At 33.7% G+C, this 24,748-nt stretch overlaps 1 protein-coding gene across 1 annotated transcript in view; it reads right to left on the bottom strand.

Annotated features, from left to right (window-relative positions):
- Positions 1–24,748, bottom strand: part of DPH6 (diphthamine biosynthesis 6) — a 214,684-nt gene that overhangs the window by 157,912 nt on the left and 32,024 nt on the right. Inside the window, exons 3-4 of the mRNA XM_009290341.2 lie at positions 11,018–11,091; positions 8,747–8,865 (exon numbers count right to left, since the gene is read on the bottom strand). Coding sequence (XP_009288616.1) covers positions 8,747–8,865; positions 11,018–11,091 — 193 coding nt within the window. The remainder of the gene's footprint in view (positions 1–8,746; positions 8,866–11,017; positions 11,092–24,748) is intronic.

Here is a 24,748-nt window from a genome sequence, read left to right as displayed (position 1 = left end):
GAAAGCAAAAGAGTATAAAGGATAGATGCAATCATCCATCTTAGAATTGGAACAGAGAAAATAGGACTATTTTTGAAGTAAAATCCACTACTTCAAATGTGTCTTTTTTTTCTTTTTCTTTCTAAGTCAACAATACAAAATCACTGAGTTTCATGAAGCAGGATCAAGCACTATTCTTTAAACAATACAGAACCAAACAGTATGTTTCTAATAGCACAGGAAAAGCCCATACACAACAGTATTAGTTGGTAAAGCAGGTTTACTGTGCAGGAGTGCAGGAATGTCAGATACCCTTCATGATGTAGGAGTGCACCTGCCACAGAGATATTAATGCACTGTAAATCTATACCTTAAATTGCCTTGAGGTAAATTATTCCTGGTGTCATATTTAGCTTTCATTTCTACGCAGAGTTGGGAAATGAACTTTTTGTCTGGTAGCATAACTTGACAGGTTCATAGTTGATTCTTAACTTCCTTGTAACTTTCACACATGAAAGGCTGTATAACAATGGTGAACTGGACAGATTCCTTGAATTTCCTTTTCCAAAACATCAAAAAAAAATTGTAAAAGCTGCTTAATTTTCGTATAAAAATGAAGGAAAGGAAAGTGCAATAAATACTGGATATTAATCCACCTCTAAAAGATTTGAGGTGAATATACTTCTAATTTATTGTATAAAACAGCAAAATTAATGCAACTTGATTATTTTCCTACTTCTTTTTCTTTTTTCCTTTTCATTTTTGTATGGGGTAATTTATCCAGTGTGGGAATAGTACAGGGGTGGAATCTGAAGATACAGTAACTCTTTTCAAGCTAAGTTGTAAGACGTTAATCTCAAAGTGGTTCTAGCATATGTTTCCAGTGCAGTTTATTTAGGATCACAGTTTATCTTCTTTCTCGGAAGTTCATCAAATATTTTCTAAACTAGGTTAGTCTGATGTCATCAAATTTTAGAATTCTAAGAGGTAAAAGTCTCTGGCTCTAAAACTCTTCATACCAGCAATGTTAATTTTATCTGTAATCTCATGTTTTTTTTTTTTTTTATCTGTAATCTCATGTTTTTTTTTTTTTATTAACATCAAAGTTATTTGTGTTCTAGTTACATCTAGGATTCAAAGCAACTTAGCTCTGCCATTTCAGGAACAGAAACCTCAATAAGTCTTTGAAGAAATTTTGTATTGTTTCATCAAATAACAAGGCAATATTTTCAAGCAGATCCTTTTAAAACTCTAAAACGTTCATAGTTTAAAAAGAGATTGTAGAAGAATTGTTTAATAAGAGCATTAAACTGCTTTTAATCAAATCCAAGATTCTATACAGCAAATGGTTCAGCTCATTGAAAATACTGCCCCAGGCAACTTCCTCTCAGGACTTTCAATGGACTTCAGAGATTTAAAACAAAAGTTATTACACATTGGGTTCATACAGCCACATATGTATGACTTTCCCAATACAAATCTATTTTCAGTGGTTTTAACTTCGGCATAGTGAAATGTTTTGAGTAGAATTACTTTAGAGCATTATTTGTTTATTAATCTATTTAATTCAAAGAGTTCAACCATTCCAGCACCATAGTTGGGATAAAAAAGGATGTGCTGTTTTGTCCCTGTTAAAGAATTCTGGTATTTCCATGCTTTGAACAGTTCTAGTGCTATTAAGCTTTGAAGAAACGGATTGAAATTTGACTCAGTGGCTGAGAAAAAGGCATGGTGCAAGTGGTAAAATTTGTGTCGCTTTCATTAAATCCATCCCCATGCAGACAAGTTATAAACCTTTCAAAAGTCACAGTCCCCAAATGGATCAACAGAGACTTCTGACAGGGGAAATCAATAGATCACCTGCAAAAGGGTAAAGGCCAGAGCAGAAATAAGGGATCAGATTAGGACAAGAAGTCTCTTAAAACTTTAACTCAGAGAGACCTGGAAAGCAAGCATCTATGGTTCTAACTACACAGATACACCTTTAAAGGTTTGAGTTTAAGTTCTGTTTCAGCACAGAAGTCTGCGCAGTGAATGTGCATCCAGAACTTAAATCTTACCAAGCATTAAAGAGCAGCAAGTAATATTCTAGTATTAACAAGACACCACTTCTCCATCTTGATTTTCATTCTGTTAAGATTATTTCTGCTTTTGACATCTCTTACTAAGCTCTTTTTCTTCCACTATTTTTCAGCTCAAAGTTCTCTTAACTATTCTTCTGTCTCCTTTACTAGAAGCCTTACTTCCTTTTCTCTTTCACTTTAAATGCCTAATAGTCCATTCTTACCCGCTGCTTCCATTTCACTTTTTCTTTAGATTATCTGATCTCCCCAAACTGCAAAGCAATCTTTCCACTCTTAAGCAACCTCTCTCCAATTTTGTCTGTCTCTGACATCTCCTTAAGAAGCACTGCACTCAATAATGTCAACTTTCAATTACTTTTCTGTTTTCGGGCACATTCACTTTCCCACACTTCCTTCTAACTCCTGTCATGTTACTACTGAAAATACCGACATCCTTCCCAATCTCCAACCTATAGGCTCAAGAGATAGCAAAGAGGGAATCATACTTCTCTCTAACCTGTTTCTAGATCCACTTACACAAACTGTTACAAAATTTCATTTCTTCCTTTTCTGTAACATGCTTTATTTTCAAACATTTCTTTATACCCATGCACTAAAAGCTCTTCCCAAAACCTCATCTTACACTGCTAAAAAAGTATGTCATTCATAAACAAACATCAAGGCAAATAACATTCCAAATGCAAAGATTGTTTTCTTATCTTATTTTTCTAACCTTTCAGCTACACTCTGAATCAAAACTTCACTTAAAGTCCATTCTTAGTTCTCTTTTCTCTTACTCATCTCTTTTGCATCATACTCTTCTTAAATCCCAAGCTAATTTTGATTAATTTCTAGTCTTGCATACAATTCCCATTTTTCCATGTTGATCTTTTCCCATGTGATTCTTTTCCCTCAAAGAAAAAAAAAGGGTCTGAGCTAAAATGGCTCCTGTGGTTTCATAACTGTTTCCAAGTCTTTTCATACAATGTCTGGTGAACAAACAGGTGTGGTACCTTTTCTTTTATCGTAAATAACAGGAATGATGTAGATAAATGAGGTAGTAGACAAATGTATTAGGGAACAAGCTTAAGGCAAAAGTGTCAAACACACTTAAACTCTAAAGGACCAACTAAGCTTTGGAAGCTTTGTTTGAAAATTCAGTGACAATAACATGCGCTAGCTAGGAAACAAGGATTAGAAGGGGGAAAAGACTAGTAAGAATATCTTTCCTAAAGTACGTGATAGGCGTAAATTTACCAAATTTATAAACTGAAAAAAATTACAATAAAAATTAATTAAAAGCTATTATATGTGTATACAAGATAATACTTTAACATTGTTCAGGGATAATTTTTCTAATAAAACTTCATGGCTACTTTTTAGAATACATTATTCCTAACATAATAGACAATCATCAAAATTTGACACTACTTGGAAAAATATTATTGGTCATTTTATGTTCCACTTCAAATTATGGTAAACAGAAGAAGTCATTTTCATATTAATAAAACCAAACGTTATCAAGAGCAAAGGTTGCGAAGACTGTCATAGATTCCATTACAGCTCCAGTGTCTGGCAACTGCCCAAGGAAAAAGCAATGGAACAATCACCTCTAAATAAGCTGAACTAGCTAAGAATAATGCCAATGTTTAGTTTATTTAGTACTAAGTAAGTAAACAAATCCTTACAATACAATATGGAAGAAAACAACTGGGATCTTGTATCGATTTCTTAACAAAACGTTCCTCACTTCCTTCTGTTATGTTTGTGAATTGTCTGAGAATTTTTTGAAAATATTTAGCGGAAGAAAGTATGTTCCCCTGTGATGATGATATAACAAGTTCCTTCATTTTCCTCAATAATGATTTTAAAATTGCTCAGTACTAAAAACTCGAGACACATTTTCAAAGAACACTGTTGCTTTCCATTGAACAGATGATGTGCTCAGACAAAACTCACACAACCACCAATTTTACTTCAGGATATGATCTAACATTACAGCCAACCCAATTCAGTGGTAAGCTTTCTACTGAAAGAGAGAGTTTTGTCCACCATGCGGCCATGGCATCTACACAGCAAGTTCCCGGCACACACAAAAAAGCAGTACTTCTCTGCTGGATCACCCAGCCGCAGACACACAATCACTGGAGCTTTTACAGGGGCAGAAGCAAGTAGAGACTTGTGGTTTGGAAGAGTCAGTTAGAAGAAGGAAGGAAAGATCAACCTTTTGGCAGCAACTCACTATTAGATCAGTTTATCTGTAACACTAAACTACACCCTCGGGAACTTAACCAGGAACTGTGTGGTGCTAGTTCTTTTTTAATGTACTACTTTATACGTAAATCTTACCTCCATTAAAATTAATAGGAGTCTGGCTATCAATTTCAGTCAGTCAGGATTTCATTTCTGTACACTAGTGGCATGCAAATAATAAACAATAATGCAGACACCTAGGTGCTCAGGTTTAAATAATAAACAAAAGCTCCAGGTACTGATTTCATTATACTGAGAAGTAACATTCTCTCTCTCTAAACTAAAAGCTCATATACAAAAACACACGCATCCCTAAACTATCAGTTTTTCAGAGGATTCTATGCACGGCAGGAGTATACCAATCTTCTTGACCTTGTGAGGCAAGCGTCAAGATCTTCTCACAGCAAAGGAGACTCAAGTTAAATATACGTACTTCAGACAGCTCATTTTAGAGAAGGAACTTTAGGATTTGCTGACAGGCAGGAGATGGCAATGGCTCCCTAAGGACTCATTACTCCACTGTTGGAGGGAAATAGCCTGGGTAAGCAACTAGGGCCCACACCATCTCAAAATTTAGGCTTCCACAGTCCCTGTGAATTCAACTCTACCCATGGCTGAGTGTGCAGATTGCCTAGAAGCACTCATAGCAGCCAGACCTACAAGATAAAGGATGCAGCCATGGCGTAAGAGCCCCACTTCAAACGTAGGCTGAGGACCACAAGCTAATCAGTCCTGATACAAAGTTTCAGCTTTTATTATTGTCCAACAGTTGAACAGCGTTATGGTATCATTTCTCTCCTGTGGCCCAAAGAACAGCTAGAAGTTAGAAACATAATTTAACCATGACAGAGTTTTTCTTTTTCAACTTGGTATTTCTATTATCTGATCTCATAATTACAATGTTTTTTCAGGTATTTAATTCAATAATAAATCATTAATTTACTATAAGCAGACTGGGAAGAAGCTGCAATGTATAAAGTAAATAATGCATATTAATCCCATAAAAGATAGAAATTTGAGCTTATATTCTGATTTTGACTGAAACATTGAAGAAGTAATTTTTTTCCCCCACTTTCTCAAGTTAACAATGTGCACTTATAAAACTTATTGAAGGTGAACGTTACTCTTAAAACTTCAAGAAAAACTAGAATCACTGAGGACAAACTGCTTTAACTGCATGACATAAAACCAATTTCAACTATATTCTCATATATATGAGAACTGAAGTTTGTCATATTTTAAAATGTACAGTGGCGCTTAAGTTTTCGTGTTAATTCTTAACAAGATTTAGGTATAGTTAACTACGTAAGTAATGTAAAACTAATAAAACTCGATGCTCAATTTTTACTGAAGACCATACTGTGAGGAACCCCAAGATTCCTTCCAAATGTAACCTTCCTCCTTCTCTCACTTCCACCTGAGTATTACACCTTGTGCTGCAGTGGAAGCAATTTGCTTTAGAACGTGGCACAGGTAAGACCAGTACATGAAGTTACCAAGATTAAAAGTTGAATCTGTTATATGCATACTCTGCAAGTTAATTAGTATTTTAATCCCTAAAATGTGTCCAGAGAGCAAGGATATAAAAACCACATCTTATTATTGTGTTATATTACACAGTGCTATATTACACTGTCTAGCATGAGCAATGGATATTACTGGAATTTCAGGCACACACATGTTAAAAACAATCAATAACTGCTTCTATTTTAGCTGTTACTGAGTAACCTCATTCTGACTTTCTGGGATTTCCACTGAAGAGGGGTATATTTCAAATATAAAAGTATCATGCATCATACAGGCATCCTTAGCAGCAAGCAAATGGCACTGAAGATAAATATGCATAAGCAGCTTTTTTTTTTTTTTTATAGCTCAGGTTTGCTGCTAGATCATGGAATGTTTTTCTCTCATCATTAAAGCCTCTGAAATACACTCTAAAAGAAAGCAAGCTGATCTACTTATAGATCAGCAGAAGGCACGTGAAGAAGGCTTGCTAACAATACTTCTTTTGCATGTAAGTGAGAGCAATTGGTATTGCATCTGGAAAAGCACACTACTCTCAGAGAGAAAACTCTTGCCACTGGCAAAGTTTATGGTATTAATTTGTAATGGTGGATTTAGGGAAATGTACTAAACTAATGCTCATTTACTTGCATAATTATGTGTTTTCTACATAAAACGACAGGCTTTTACCTTGCCAATACTGGCACTGAGTTAATGGAAAACAGGATAAGGCGGGTGTACAAGTATGCCAGTGCTGATGAATGTCAAGCTCAGGTTACAGATTTGCTTCTTGCATTAACATCTGTACAATGTACCATCTAATGCATTACCCTTCAGCCTCTTAAATCTGTTATTTTAAATATTTTCATTGCAGTTTAGCTTTGATTATTAATCTAAGAGGCAAAAAGTTAAACTGTATCTTATCTTCTTTGCCACTTGATATGTTAAACAGCCTTCATACCTTAAATCCACTTTAATAAGGCATGCAATTATTAAAGCATTACAGAATGGCCCCAGAGCACACAAGCTCCATTAAATTTGCTTACATCTAATTACATCTGCCTGAGGCAGGTGAGAAATTGACTCTGATAAGATCTTTCTTTTACCTGTAGCCAAAAAAATAAAAAGAAAAAAAAAAAACCCTCAAGAGTGATTTTCTATCTAATTGCTATCTACAAGTATTTATGGTATTCGCTCCTTCAATGAATAGCCCACAAAGCACTCTTTGTGTACTAACTAGTGCATTTTAAGATTTTTTAAGACTCTAGAATACAAAAGACAAGCTTATCTTGCTTCAGGCATAAGACAGGTCATCAATGATTTCTACTTGTGAAATAATTTTATCTATTATTTAAATCATATATTTTCTTTAAAAAATAATTCTGATGTGAAAAAGCATGTTACATATTCTTTGAGGACTTATTTTTTCTTCATGTCAGCATAAGCAATGAAAGCATTCTATTTTATGGAAAAATAACATAAATATAAAAATGTACTTTATATGGCCTGAAAACTATTCCTTTAATAAAGATTTTTTTTTCCAATTTAAAAAATAAGTGTTTTATAGTAGAAAACACAGTATCCAACTTCTATGTATTTGTAACTGGCCTTCCAGAATTCAGGAAAACGCTATTAAATTACATTGCTTGTTACCTACAAGTGAATGAGGGAACATGGTATTTCTAATCATTCTAATCCCACTAGCAGCCCTAGCAGATCCTAGAGAACAATACAGCAAGACCGTCATAGTAATAATGTAAAAACTAGTTAGAAACTATACCAGCTAAAGAGGAACAAACAAATAAAAAAGTAAAGAATTAATTTAAAAAAAAAAAGTCATGGAATTAATCCAGTCTAAAGGGATTATAATTCAATTCTTGGCTAATATTTAAGGAGAAATTACTTTTTTATAAAGTATTCTTTAAAGAAGACAGACATTAGGAATTTGATGTGAAAGTTGCCCAGATAAACCAGCCATCGGACTTCTAATGCAAGATTATACAACACTATTTTTTAAACATACATCTTTAACCACCGACGCCACTGACGCCCTTGTATTATAGTAGTCATTCTTTGGTACAACAGACCGCAAATCTACAGTCAAACCAAAAAGAAAAGGTCCTTTGGCCAGACTTTATGCTTAAGACCTCATTTGATACTCTTAAGTGAAAAACTGCATAGAGGCCTGAAATGAATATATTGTACAATTAACGTGTCTCATGTGCTTCTTAGGGTTATAGAGCACATCATTCAATAAGCTTTTCTATAAAACTTCATTTGACCTTATCTTTACATTCAAACAATAAACAAAGAGGTTACCTTTCATATTGATTTGCTTCATTATACAAACGTCATTTTACATATCTGACAATGAAAAGACATGTTGATTTTCTGGTATACTAAACAACTACATTGTAAATACCATTTTATTGAAGGCAATGACAAACTATTTCTGTTTGCTATATGCTTTACCAAATCAAAGACTGTTGTTACACAAAATGTTTTGGCCTCATACAATTACGTTTTGTTTGATGTTAATTTGTTGTATTTCTATTAAAACTTTCATGGTTGCTTTATAATATTGTCTAGCCAGCAGTCTGCATCATCTATAAATGACAATACTGTGAACCACTGAATTAGGCATGCATCTTTACTGAAAATCAAAACCAAACTAGAACAAAAAAATTACAAAAGGAATTTAATGACTATGCTAGGAAGAATTACTTTCCAGCTTTTCCATGTCTCCCCTACGAATGAATTGCATACAGGTAAATTAATTATTCAGACATCATGACTGTTATTCAGCCATGTAATTTTTTTATATTTTCTTCACATTAACATTTCTTATCCTAAAATATAGAACAAAATTCCTGTTTTCCTCTGTTATGTTGTGGATTTGTCCACGGGAAGTTTCAGTAGACAATATTGCTCAGAATCGGAATACGTACCAAAAGCTGCCACTTTTATGATTATGGCTTGAATGTTAGATGATATCATTTCTTTAAGCAGTATTTCCTGGTTCCGACGCCAAAGGTAAGCTAACGGCTGAAGATTAAGCCTTCTGCATCTTAAAAACAAACAAAAAATTGGATTAAGCCAAGCATTATGCTTTTACACAGCATGATTCATGTAAAATTAAAGAAAATTTATTTCTCTCATTTCCTGCCTTTAAATACTTTTTCTTCTACAGTTTCAATTACAATACTTTACTATTCCTAGATTTCAGTATATACTTTAAGTCTAATATTAAAAAATGGAATAAACTTGTTCTGACTATAATTCATCTACGTAAGTAAGATGTAACTCACTGATGTAAACAGATTTGCATAGGAACGTAAGTAAAACCATGAGAAAACGCATTCTTAAACCTTTAGGGATGCAAACCAACTAATACCTTAGGAAGTGATCACTTTTTATGAACACAGCTAAGGCAAGAGTTACGGCTCTGTGATAAATGCGCCACACATCACTAGTACAATATGCTGAATTTATTACACTCAACAAACCTGTGATTTGGATCAACACCCAAGGAAAAGAATCATTCAGGACAATGTACACAGCTTGTGATACAAAGTAACAACTTGTTAATGTAAATTTAATTATTTGTTTTGATACGTATCATATTTAGACAGCATTTGATACACATTTGATTGTTTATCAAATTAGAGAAACACTAATTTGCACTATCAATAGGTAACCCTTCTGCAAATTGCCAAGTACCACCAGTTGGTGATAAAATGTGTAATTCCTAGTTCCTGAAAAACTTAAAAACATTTAACTATGGGACTAGCTCAGAGCACTCAAAAATTACATTTATTTGTCAATTATCATTGTTTATCTAATATGGCTTTCTCCCATATGTTAGCTAGAACCACTAATATTAGTGTCAAGACTTTATAGTTAAATGGATGTTTAATGTTGACATGTAAATCCATAGTTAGCACCCATATAATCTGATTGGCTTTGTTATTACTTTCATATATTTTAACAGAGCACTAAGTTGTGAAATTAACAGAAATACTCAGCAACTCTGATGTGAAGTAGTTCATTTAGGTAACTTTAGCTAACAAATTAGCTGAATCCAAGTAACCGGGATGGTTTATGTGAAACAACTTTATTGCAAGGGGTAAATCTACAGATCAATGTAAAAATTTTTTTACCACTGAGCAACCTTGGAATTAATCAGGTCGGTTTGAAATACTGTGATGTCCTGTCAATCTTTTGGCTGCAGTAAAAGATCTGAAACCCACAATCAACAAAAGCAATCTTTTCTAAAATATCTAGTAACATGATCAGGGAGTCATTAAAATGTTTTAAGTGTAAGGAAAAAGAAAAAGAAAGGATCTATTTCTGACTGCAATTTACCTATGTAAAGTGTAAGGAAAACACCTGTGTTGTGTAACTTGCTGATGTGAGTCAAGTTGGCACAGCATTAACTTCACCATTCTTACAGTTCACAAAGGATTCCAGATATTTGCTTTTATCATCAACAAATAACTAATGAACTCGTGATATTATAATTAATTTTTAACACAAGGTGGTTATGCATTTCATCAGACATATATAGTGAAAGTTTTTTTTCCAGACCCAAATCAAATCTTGGCCTATATCACACACACAAGTTCCCATTACATAATCCTTTTTTTAATTAAGACTCTTAAAAGTATCACAATCTATCTAGACTTAAAGAGTGTGCACAGTAGAAATCACAAATGAAAGCTCCTGATTAATGATAACAGATTTTAGATTTTAAGGAAGTAAGGGAAGATATGCATATAAGGATTCTCTCGCATTTAATTCCTGAAAACAACTCACAGGATGTTCCTCTATATTAAAAATCTGTTGAAAAATAGAGATACTTCACCACAACACCGTAGTCACTGGAATTGAGTGAGCTTTCTGTTGAAATCAAAGATCTGAACCTACTTAGCTATTTTAATGTCAAAACTCTGAGTATTTTCAACAGATCCTTGAAAGACCTGAAGAGCAATCCAAAAATCCAGTAGAGTCTCTATGGGATTTTTACTAATGAACACATGGTTCCAGGAAAAAAAAAAGAAAAAAGAAAAAAGATGCTTATATTAACAAATTGAATGAACTGCGTATCATAGAGCATGAGAAATAAAGCAACTGTCTCTGCTCCAGAATTTGAGTTAGAAAACAAACAAGTAAAGGACTTTCCAGAATGTGTATATTAATAAAGATTAATATTTTCTTACACATCTTCAACTCGAACTCTCTGGTAGTCAGAAAGAATGGCTCCCACAGATACACCCTCCACTCCTTCTTTGTCCTGAAAAAAGACATGGAATATTAATGATAGCAGTATATGCTGGCCTAAGCAATAGAAATTCAGTACCTCTACTAGCAGAATCAATGAAGAATAAATCTTTTTCCTTGTGCCCAGTAGATGGAACTGAATGGGCTGGAATGCAGACCTTGCATTGAAGAGAGCAGCACAGCTGACCTACTACATGGTTATTACTCTAACACATTAATCTACTCGACTCAAGTACCGTTCTACAGAAGAAATAACCAGGGTAACTGAAAAGTACCAGATTTAACAGCTTATCCTAAAGTTTTCCTGACATCCTGAAAATTACTTCCAGCTCTTCACTATAACTGAGGTGTTAGCTATCCCCCCTACAAATAAATACCAGCAACATACAATCATGATGATTAATTAAACTGTTAGCATTTGTCACAATATGCAGCACAAGAGGGTGTGAAATTACTCTTTTTATCCTAACACCAGAACAAGAAAACTCGCAGGCAACTTACTCAACATCACCTTTTAAAAAATCTGCTATAAAAAAAGGTTTTCAAAAACATATTTTCTCTGTTTCATTTCAATTACCTAAGCCAACAGTACTTTATTTTTTCTTGTAAACACACTGAGAATGTAACATTTGAAAATGCACATACTTATAGTATTTCATGAGCTCTTGTATTTTTAAGTTGCTTGAGTCCCAATCAACATGCGGAATTTACTTTTGTTTCCTAAAATTTGCTCCAGCTAGACTTTAGTTAAAGTTGTTTTCATCTTTTAACCAAGGTTGATCATAACTACACAGCCCAACTTACCTTCTGGACCTGCTCAGCTAGACAGCAATCCTGTGAAGTTTGCAGCAAGATTTTACCATGTAATTTTCAACTATATACCTAGATATGAATTTCAAAATCAAAACAGTCTTTGCTTGCCACTGTACCGTATTTAAAATTCACTTTCAGTTTCTTATCAATAAAATGATGTGGAAGGTGTTTTATTCATAATTATATTGTAGGGGAAAACTTCCTGGTTTATGTCTGTCTGGGATATTCTTTCCTCAATCTATTATCTTATTCTTCCTTACATTAATTCTCACCTCATATTTGCCCAACCAAATTCCTGTTATTCATACCCATCTATACTTCTGATTTAAGCGTCACTGTATTTATCAAAATTCCTAGCTATAGTAATCTGAAAATTATATCACTGTTCAATTTATGTACTTCTACTTGTCATTAATGGATATATCATTTAATATGAAACTTAATGCCAAATCATACAGGATTCAGGTTGATGCTTCTCACATATCCAGATCTAATAGTACTGATAAAAATTAATTTTATCTTATCTGTCACTTGTTCATCATCCACTGCCAGTATTATCATTATTATTACTATTATCCAGCCGATATTACTTCTGCTTCTCTTTGAGCTTTCTGTGCAACAGTGTTTCAAAGCTCTTTTCAGAGTAAAGTCACAGACATTTCAATTTACTCAACTCACCCATGGAGAATTACCTTTCTTAAAAAGTTAACACAGTTATGTTAGTAGAGTTTTCTTTAAAAAAATTTGATAAAATTAAGCAAGAAGCCTTCTTGGATCTTCAAGTACATCTGAAATGTCTTCCCCATACACCTTAGTTTCATGCAATTTTGATATGCAGTTTACCTGACCTGTACTGCAACAATTGCACTTAAGTTGCATTCCTCAAAGTTCTTTTTAGAAAGATTATAAAGTTAAGTCACGTAACAGTCTTGGAAAACATGACAGCTAAGTATTGTTTGTTTGTATTTTCATGTGAAAAGAGTAACACTAACAATTCCTTCAAAATGTGCTCCGTCACAATGTTCAGACATCATCCAACATGTCCAGAAACATTACCTGTATTTCTGCTTATGTGAACAATTAATCACAGGCAACATATCCTCAAAGGTAATAAACCTGAAGTGGCCCATGCACAGGATCTGACATCATGAACCAATATTACCAAACAATTAATACATTAAATATTAACTGTCTGTGTTTCAAATTCACCACACATCTTTGTGTGTGAAGGAACAAAGCAGCCTATATCCCTTTCTGCTCAACACACTGTAATATATTTATAATGGAATCACAGAATCAGAATGGCTGAGGCTTCTCACTTTTGCAAGCAACTCCTGCTGTGAAGTACATCCAGACTATCAGAGACCTGGACAATATATGGAAATAAAACTGAACGCCTTTATAGGGAGAGAAGTATTCAACTACAGAAAGGAATAAGGGAAGACAAAACCAGAAGAAAATGCAGAAAAGTGTCTGCATTTAGGCGATCATAAAGCAGACTGGGGAGTCAGGGCTGATGGCAAGGGAAGAGTAAAGCAGATTCAGCCTATGATCCAGGGAACAACAACAAAACCAAAACCAAAACCACAAAGAACTACAATCACCTCCATAGCCTCCCAGTGTTAGAGATACTGAATGCTCAAATGCTTTTTTATTACTACTTCTTCATGAAAGGTAGCATAACAATACAAACGATACACCACATCTAATACATCAAGAACTGCAAGATACATGTGGGGTTTCTGCAGCTAGCCACCAATGTGGCAGCTACTACTGGCATTACAGCTACACTAGAAATCTGTTCAAACAGTAAGTATTTATTACTTCATGGAACACACTAGGTTCAATGACCACAATAAAAACAAGCAAAATCTGGCAAAAAGGCAAAACAAAGAATTATTCAAATTTTCTACTTATTGAGATTACCAGAATTGTTTTGCTTTCATTAAATTAACAGCAGGTGAATACATTAGTGTTACATTCTACTAAACAGAGCTGACTCTAATCCAATCTTTATTTTTTTCAGATTCCATTAAGACACAAATCAATTTGTTCTTATGAAGAGCCACGTGCAATAGAAAGTCACTAACTGACAGAATACCAACCACCAAACACTCTACATCTTTTAAACCTTTATACACATACAGTAACAGTACAGTTGACCTTTCCAGCTGAATCCATCACAATATGTTGACATCAAGACATGCTTAATGGTAAGACTGTGAAAATTCCTTTTGACTTCAGTAAGACTCTGCTATTAAGTTCTGCATGCTCCAATTTACAGGACTTTGCCAGGTAAAAAAAATGTTTTATGGTCACAGAGTAAATAATTTTAACTATATTTAACTATATGTGTATATTACATATTTCATCTTATAGACATCTATCTCTATGTTTACTTGATAGTTCTCTTTTTTATAGTTGGAAGATACAGAATAAACATTCTTGCAAAGCATAGTCCTTAACTGTTAAGATCCAGAAAATAATTCTGAATTTTCTTAAAATGCTCACTTAATTGCGATGCAAAGATAAGCACTCTTTTCTGATCCATGCAAATGTCAGCTCTCAGACTGCCATCACAGCTGCAATTAGTACTACCATGTACTGGAAGAAAAACAGGGGTCAAAGGAATCAAATCACATCACTTAACTTTAATATTACAGTACTTTTCTGACAGCAGGCCCATCCACAAGATCAGCCATAAAAATGCATTAATGATTCTAATAGTGAGGTATTTCAGAAAGAACTGGTAGAAAATAATCTATTGGACGTACTATTCATGCAAAAGTGTCGAGAGGATATGTTTAAGTAATTTTTCTAAAGTCCTTGTAAGAATGAGATGTACAATATCTTTGATTAATAGATACTTTTTTTAGGAAAAAAGGGTTCTGTTAATAATAAATAATTAAACCCAACTACATTTTAAAAGTATTTTTTTAAAAAAGGGACTCTTCCCTGCCACAAATTCAAAGACTGAGACATAGCTGAACTTTTGGAAACAGAATGTAGCAATGCAAATAATGCCTGCAGTGGCTCTGGATTTCCTATCTATTTTCCTTAGGGCTCTGAATTTTACCCTTTGGCAAACGATAGTCACTACCACGAAACTAAACTCTGAGATCTTATAGTCTCACAGATAATAAACAGAGGTGACCACACTTTGAAATTACTTATGTTTAAAGACTTGGCATCAAAAGTATCAATTTAAAAAGACTGTTTTAACGCACAGGTTTTTAAGCTTTTATTGAGTATTAGCAGCAGCAATAATTTTTAAAAGCGGAAGAGCTTGGAGCTCACCAATTAAGCACAGATTCCCAACATTGTCACCACTTAACAGTATTGTTTAATTTGTATGCACCTGTCTATTGTGTGTAGTATCATTATGCTGTGAAGGAAAACAAATACAACACAATTTTAAGTCATTCTGAATTTTTATTCTTACTATAATTTTGAACAGTTAAGTTTACAAACTTTTCCAGCATAAAATTCTATCGCCACCAATTCTTACATACAATGGAGACATTTTTTTTTTGCTAACAGGGTCACTTGAAATATTCAGGGCTTTTCCTGACTATTTCTGTCAAAAAGAAGTCATATATAAATTAAAAGTGTTCAGCCATAGTGGCTGGATAGAGAATGATATTTAGGAAATTATATTCAGTATATGTTTTCCAAACACTTGCGGAAAGTTCTCATCCAATGTTCTATCACAGAGTTTTTTCTACCTGTTTCTTGATTAAAAAAAAGAGTGCTCAGATATTCTGGAAAACCAGACACTAAAGACGATTTAATAACAACCTTCATTGTTCAGTTCTAAGTTACCAGAGGCAAACTATCCCATCAACTAAGTTCAGTAAGTAATGTTTTTGAAGTATCTGATACAAACAAACACAAGGCTGTACAACTGTTGTCTCACAACTAGATTAATCTCCATGGCTACATAAATACACAATTTTCCATATTCTTTTATCATAGAAACATAGAACGGTTTGAGTTGGAAGGGAATTTAAAGATCACCTAGTCCAACCCCCCCTGTCATGGGCAGGTATAATTTCCACTGGACCAGGCTGCTCAAAGCCCCATCCAACCTGACCTTGAACACTTCCAATGACGGGGCATCCACAACTTCTCTGGGCAACCTGTTTTATAACACATACGCTTCCCTTTCCTCACCAAAACAAATAACACGTTTACTGTATCATCATAATATTATAGTGCATTGCAAATCTGCTGTTACCACGACAGTTTCCATTATATATACTCTTCTTTCTCTAAGAATGGGAAATAAATAGTTGTGTCAGAGACAGAAGACGACAGTAACTATATCACAAACTTCAAAAAAAGGTGTGATCCTCATAATAAACAAATATGCAGTGAAATGAACACCTGGAGGACTTCCTTTCATAATTTCCCAAATACACAGATTCACAGAATCTCCCATTCATCCATGAAGATGGCAACTGACTTGCCCAATACATTTTTTAACAAGCTCACAGAATTATAAACATGTTGGGGTTTTTTTAATTCATTCTGTTTTTCAAGTTCTCACAAAATATATACATCAGTAAAGATACTCAGTAAGAAAACTCCCTCAAATTAAAAAGAAAAGTACCTGGAAGTAGGGACTTAAGTGTCCTGTTCTTATACAAAAACAGTACTACTTCTATACTAAAATGAACTGCTTCGCAGACCTATTTGTTTAGGATTTTAAAAATTCTAGTCCTGAATCCTAGGAACTTTCAAAATCATCCTATGGTAAAGGAATTAAAAGCCATTATAATCTTTAAGGTCACAGAACTTCTATTAAACAACTGTTGGAACAATGGCCCAAACTTGAAATTTAAATATCAAGTAGGTTACTCATAGCTTTTGTTTTGAGGTTGGGTTTTTTTTCAATTATACATACCTATAACACACTTAGAGGGTGGATGTGCATGTGTATGAATGCATATATATACACACACACAAACACATAAATATATGTATATATGCACATATATATACAATATATCTTGAAGTTAGTAAAAAAGAACAGAAGACTCACTGGCTGCTTGCTTACAAGCTACATTAAATCTGATTTAAATAATCATATAGAAAATGTTCTGCACTTATTCTAGTTTACTTCCTTTGACAATATGTAAGTTTTAATCATCTTTTGAAATGGCAGTTCATTGTGTCATTTTTCAGTTGTGGTTAGCATCCATGTTTAAAGACTTTTGACAGGGAGCTGTTCACCACCATCACTTTTCATTTAGTTCTTCTGGCAGTAAAGAGCAAATATAAACTTCCATCACTGTCCAGACAGCAGCTTCCACAAGGAGAAACATCAATATACTTAATAAATGCTTTGAAATGGGAGAAGTAGTTAATATACTTACATACCATGAAATGGAATAAATTCAATCCCCCTATTCTGCACGGTTCAACAAATCAAGGTTGGAGTGGCACAAATTCAAGAAATAAGAAGATTTGAAAGGAAGAAGGATGGAGTATGAGGTTGAACAGAAAAAAACTAGTCTAACAACCTTCATAAACTCCTCAACTGGACAAAGTTTACATAAAGCCTTGCCGCACAGTGTGTTCAGCTCAGCACTTGAAGCATGCAAAGAGTACTAACTGAAAACTAGTTCTTCACTGGATTCACTGTTTGGTATTGAAAGAGTTATTGGACATTTTGCAAACAGATAGGATTTTGCTTCATTCAGAGCTGATTGTGGTTAGCAGAGCATCAATCCCAGAACCAATGCTTCCAGGTCTCAGATACTACACTTCACCTTTAATGTGGAATCTGATCAGGTTTGGTACCATAAAAACCATGTTCACAAAACTGCAGTCTCAGCATGGGTAGAGCAGGCTGACACCTGCAGGCTAAGTATCAGGGATCTGCACTGAACTCAAAAGCCAAGGAAGCAAATTTAGGAAAATTTTGGAGGAAAGATGTTAGGTGCTGTATCATATAAAAAGTAACAGAGAACAGAAAAATGTTCAGGAAAAGTTAATATGGAAGGGTGTTTTTTTCTTGGGTTGGGTTTTTTGTGTTATTATTAAAGAAAACGTTGTGTACTGTTAATTTAAGAGATTATGTAAACTACGCAAAACTTTACTAATACGTTGCTATTGCCATAAGTTAGTCTAAAGTAAAAATAAATTGCTTCTCTGAAATATTTGGATAATACAGAAAGCACTTATACTCAGTACAGTATACTCTGTCACAAAGTATTACATCACAAAGTATGTAATGTATACATAAAACCAGATGTTAAACAAAGATGTATACAGATGCTAACAACTCTATATTTGCCATATGACTTTTTAAAACTTATTTTTCCCCTTCAAAACTACCAAAATTACTCATTTTAAAAGGCAGGTATAAAAATCAACTTTTAAAAAGCATCTAAATAACACAATTTTTTTAGCAGCAGTATACAGCTTTTTTATGTACATAATTATTAGCTATGTTTTAACTGTAAATGAAATTATGTCATTATTACCTGTCTTGTTATAGCCATTAATTTATTCCTGTTCATAATATTCATGAAGAATAATCTGCATAAACAATTGCGTTAGAACAGCAAATCGATCTTTGCAACTGTAACTGTACTAAAATGTACAATTTATGTTTAAGCCTCATAGTTAGTTTTGAAGTTATATAGATTTTTAAACAGTTTAATGAATAACACAATTCAAAAATTGCTGCTCTCCGTGTATCATAAATTACTTTTAGCGGTATTTTCTATCAGAAAATAGTATAAAAAATTAAAGTTTTGTGAAAGCTCCAAAACATGAGTGCCATGAGTATGCTTACTGTTATGCTGTTGTTAAGGTGGCTCTGCAATACCCATGCACAATACTGACATACTGGTTCACAGCTGAAGTAAAATATAAACAGAAATGTAAGAGTAAGTTATGCTAGCACACTGTTATTTCAATTTTTCTTTTTTTTTTTATTTTAGTCACTGAAATCCAATTAAGGATAGTGACGGTAATTTGAGGAAATGTCTACATATGCACTGTAACATGCAATACTGGTAGAAGTATTCTACTAGTAAGTAAAATATTCATTGCAGTAGTATTAGTACAAAGGTTTTCTTTAATTTCACATTTTAATGCCTTTACCTGACCCTCTCAGAGTTCAGCAAAAAGAAAATTAGTGCTAATGTTTTCAATTTAATTAGTATATTACATGCACTGTAATTATTAGTGGGAAATGTTATATTAATGAATGTAAAAGTTAGCTGTAAATTACCTTGGCGTTATTATCAATTTCCCAAGTTACTGCTCCTTAAGATAACCCTCTCCCTATGGTCCTTCCGGTAATTTTTCTTTGCCTGATAAACATGATGATTAAACAGCACACAGTGCAAACCTTTGATACTTTTTAAATTAAATCCATGCCCAGCCTAAGGGCTGTGTCTGATCTCAAATAAATGTGTCAGTTAATCAGATAAAAAATTATCAGCAACTCAAAGAAACAGCAGCCTTAGGCTTCATCAGTGCCAGAGAAAGCTGAACAAAATAAGACATACAGACAGTATCACATTATGAGTAAAGGTTACTGCTAAGCATATCACTGCACAGAACTATTCACCACCTTAATAATGTCTATCTTAAATGAAATATTGCATACAACAGACAAAATAATATGAAAGAAAGAAAAAGGAAGTGCTAGACCTGTGCCTATATATGCCTGTTCACGTGTATTGCAAGAAAATTTGAACACTCCCACTCAGAAAAATGCAGAATATCCCTAAAAATTTACTGTTTAGAACAGATCTATGTAAGAAACTGAAGTATAAATAGCTCAAGAATGGTTAAACTAGGTTTAATTTTTAACATTTGCTTCACAGCTTTTCCACAAGAGTTCATTTTATGACCAAGATATAAAATAGATTATGTCTAAATGAAATTAACTTTCCAATTAATATCCTCCTTGAAGCTTGCATGAGTAACAGAAAACTGTTACACATGCTTAAATTAAAGTTTAAGGTCATTTTAAATAATGATTATCAGTCATTTGCAAAACTTCAAATTAAAACACAACATATTTGCAGGTGTGTGATTGACAAAACATAGATTAGTAACAGGACTTTTAGGCTTCTGCAATCATTTGAGTGGAAAATTCTTAAATATGACTTTTGCCTCATAATTTCTGAAGCATTCTAAGATCACTGATTATACTGATTTCAAACAGAGTATGTGATTTTTCTAAGCTTTGATATGTCTGTCAGAGGCAGCTGCAAGTAATCAAAGACAGTATGGAAATATCCCCAAGACACAGGGATATAACAACTCTACTTCAAATTGAAAACCCGCTGTTTGGTAAGGTTCTGCAGACTAACTATGAATCGCATAGTCTTGCGCATCACTACACATCATCTGCGACTTTCCTGTCTTCCACTTAGAGACCTCAAAGCATGTATACCTCATGCCTTCATTCCTTAGGAAGAAGTAGTTCCAAAAACAGGGGTGGAAATTAATTTAATGTGGATTCACATGAAAGCCCTGTGTGAACACTCTCATTAAGAACTTCAGTAGTCTTCAGTGGGCTTAGCTTAACTCACTTTAAAAGTAAATTACTTTTGAATAATAGTATCTATACAAGGAGATAATACTATATAACTAATCCACTTTAAAAGCTAATTATTTCATTTTTATGAATGCCCTGCATAGGGCACGGACAGACACACCACCACCTTTAAGCATAACTGATGGCCTGACTTCAAGAGTTTTACAAATGCAATCATTGAACTATTGCATGCACCACACACACAAAATCTATTAATTCAGTGTAGGGGGCATTCATCAGCTCTCAGTCACAGCTTTCAGTATCTAATTGCAATCTCATAATAACCACATTTAATTAGCGTATGGTCCTCTTGCTACCTGGAAGCACCGAAGATTCAGGGAGATGGTGCAGGGTTACGTTTGTATGCACATGAGCACATGCACACACCACTGCAAATGAAAAAGGAGAGAGAGTGAAAGAGACAGAAATACCATTCTCAAAGTCTAATATCAAACAGAAGTATATTGAAATACTGCAGTTCAGAAGGCTAGAATTAAATTCTAAATAGTAGAAACAGAAAACCAGGAAAATCTTCCACTATAGCCATACATCACACCATATACGCAGGTTTTCCTGATATACTCATTCTCCGTTTAGCTGCATTTACAAAGGGAACAATTAGTCTTAGGAATTACAAATCATTCATTAATGAATGAATTTTTTAATGTTATCTCATATATTAACTATTTTCATAGAATACAAGCAAGTTGAGATACCTTTTTAGATATCATACTATTTCACAAGAGTTTTTTTCTAAATTATTTCCTTTAGATTGGTTCATTTTTTCCAATAAAAAAATAAGTCATGCTGAAAATGATGCATTTAGTAAAATTTAATATAGTTAGATATACCTATCAAAAAACCTAGAATACTAAAATCAGAATCAACAGACTTATCCATTATTGCAAAGCTTACCTAAGGACTGTTCTACAGAACTCTAAGTTTTTGTTTTCTTTATACAAGTCAAATGAGTGCACAAGAGGCCTACGTGCCATCAATAGACGCTACAAAGTCTTTGATAGGGAGACAACAGTCTGCAGCTGAACAAAAAAAAAAAAATTTAAAAAATTTGCTTTTGTGCAGAGATTTGGTTTCACGTAAATGTCTGCTTCACCTTTGGGACTTCCAACTCTTAAACGTTCAAATAATTACAGAGCAAACTTGCCTGCAGACACTTCTTTCAGGGAATTTTCTTTATAAAATTACCTCAACAAAGACTGATTACTTAATTTGATAACCAAATTTAGCATGAACAGTCAAATCCAGATTGAATAAAAGACATTACATCGTAACGACAAGATGCCAGCGAACAACTACGAAACAGTCAAGTAACCATACATATTTCTGTTCCCATGCTAGATTGGATATTATAAGTGTTGGTGATTGTAAGCGTAACTTTTTTGCAATCAACAGAAATTATATCAACAGCTATAACATGAAAGACAAAGCAATTTTACAAACACTCCTTACACATTTATCTAGAATTAGTAGTCAACCACTGTGATTTAAATTTAAAAACTAGATTTTTAAGATACCAACATATACAATTATGTGTGGCTTCTTCAGAATGAAAATAAAAGGAAAAAAAAGTCTTTGCCTTATGAAGGCAGGTAGTGGCCTATATTACTATGTTCCAGATCAACATCTTGCTGAAGACAAACCACTTACTAAATCAAGAAAAAAAAGGTCAAAGGAACATTAGTTTGCATGTTTCTGGTCAAGAGAACATTCATGATTTAGATAATGCAACTCAGTCCACTTGCATCATACTCTCTGACTTCAGACAAGGCAGAATTTCACTCTTGGATTTCTTTTTTTAAATAGTATCTTTAACAAACCGTAAGATAGCCAAAAGCCAGCCTTAATAAACTAAGTTCTTAATATACACACAAGCTTTTTTTCCCTTGTTCTGCATTAGCTTTCGACCACATAGCCTCCATGTGGACCAACTTCTAGATGCTAATGCAATCTACCCCTCCACAACGAAGACCAACAAGACAGAGATCCAGTACAGCATCTACAAAACAAACCCTGAACAGACTCTACAGCTTGCTCTGGTTACCTGAGGTATACAGCATGGTTTGGATAATTCAACTCATTAACAGAATTCCACTAAGGGAAGCTACTCTAGGAAAATGTCATACAAGAATTAACTGTCTAGCCTCATTTATTTCTATATGAGTATTGTCAAAGCAATGTTATTTAATGACGTATTTTAGAACACATGCTGGCAAATACTGAGGCACATAAGTAACTTCATTCATGTTACTAATTCTGTGAGCAAACAGTTCTCTTTGCACAAGTAAAACCGTAGGCATGACAGGACAAGATTCTCAGTTTTCCTTTTGTTGTCCTCTTACCACATATGACAGGACAAGACTCAGAACCATGGGAGAAAAACATATCTTAAATGAAAATAAGCTATTTTGTCCATTAGAAACAAATCTAATATTCCTCCCTCATGTTTCCTTGTAAAGAATATAGCTTCCTGAGAGCAAAGAAATCTAAAAAAAAAAAAAAAAATCTAAAATTAACTCTTATATACCGTAATGCGACATTAAAGTAAAATAATTGCCTGCTTATTGTAACACATTCTAAATCACATAAGAATTTCAGATCAAATAAGTCAATTTTATTGTCACTAACAAGTATGACAAGTAGGTATGTTTACGTACGCTTAGATAACTCATTCTCCCATGTACTACAGCTAAGAATATCTTTCAAAACTGCACTTCATATTTATGAAACCTATTTAACAAACACCTATACACACACACAGAGATATACACACACTCTCACATCACCACTGAACTCTAGTTGCTTTGAAAGGAGAAAAAGACTTAAGACTACGGCAATTTGCTTATATTTTTGTTATGACTTAAACTCCAAAGAACTGTACAAAACCTTTACCTCTTAGAGAATATCTTTTCGTAATACTAAATGTTCAGAGCTTTGTAACTTCCAGTATTTGTAGAAAAGAGCTACTAAAAGTATTTATAAATCATATACTCCATCAACATTTAACTGTCAAACTTAGCATTACAGCAACTAGCCTTGAAGAAACAGCATCTGGAGCTTATTGTACTGGAGCAAAATACCACATTCTGTAAGAGGAAATGAACTTCCACTTAAGGTTGACTGAGATATAAAATTATTCAATGCAATATTTGAACAAGTCATGCAAACATTGTCAGAAGTGTTCATTACTACTTGCCTGAAATGTTGATCACGTTCAGTAATTTGAAGTACTTGAGTAAAAAATTATCTAATATGATAAACATGAAAAACAAAGTTTTAGCCTGACAGTCTCTTGAAGACAAAGCTGAAATTTCATCAGTAGGTCTGAAGATTCTTAACTTAGACTTTTACAAACAGTTAATTCACGTCTGCATCACTGCTGAGCCATATCATCTGATAACATGAACGTGATTTATATAACTAATGCACCATGTGCAGATTCAAAATATCTGCAATCATTCCTGAATTGTCACAAAAACTACAACACTGAAGTACATGTAGAGTAATTGACTGATTAATAAATTCAAGATTTTTAACTGTTCATGGACAATTTACAAAAAACCTATCGCTTTCACTTTCTTCATAGTTTTTTTTAGTTCAAAACTGTATTGTCTCTCAAAGTGTCAAAGTCTTGACTTTTAATATAAAGCAAGTATTGTATCGGAGATTATTGTAGTGGCATGAGTTATTGGAATACAAAGTTATCCGACAATGAATGTGTAAGAAAGGCATGCTTGAGGATGTAAGATTTACTTCACCTCATTTAGTATTACTTTAATGGGAAATCGTAGGCCACTATGGCAAACAACAGCCAGCTGGCGGGAAAGCTGCACAATTTTCACCTGAAAACATTCTAGGAGCATATGCTTATACATATGAAAGTCTTAAAACATTATATGCAAAGTCAATTTTCTCTAAAGGTTATTTGACAAATTTCATCTTTCTTGCTACTTAAAGACACTTGAGAAACCTAAACCTAGCATATATTTAATTCTATTTGCATAGCTCAGGCCTATTGTGATACTAATAGTACAACTTCACCGACTTTAGTAAGGTTATTCTTCACCCACAGACATGCAAGAGACTTAAAGGCAACCTTTACATTATACTGATCCATTGCTGTCACTAAGAAACCACTCTATTCTGTAAGCATGCAAGTATTTAATCTTTTCTGCATGAAACAATGTCACTTGTTCTGCTACATCTGAATATTTGTTTGCAAATTGTATCACTAACAATTTCTTCAGATTCATAAACACACATTTTCAAATTA

Source organism: Aptenodytes forsteri, unplaced genomic scaffold, assembly GCF_000699145.1.
Source record: "Aptenodytes forsteri isolate BGI_AS27 unplaced genomic scaffold, ASM69914v1 Scaffold108, whole genome shotgun sequence".
NCBI lineage: Eukaryota > Metazoa > Chordata > Aves > Sphenisciformes > Spheniscidae > Aptenodytes > Aptenodytes forsteri.
The sequence above is the reverse complement of the archived record's forward strand: the minus strand, read 5'-3'. Positions and strand labels throughout refer to the sequence as shown.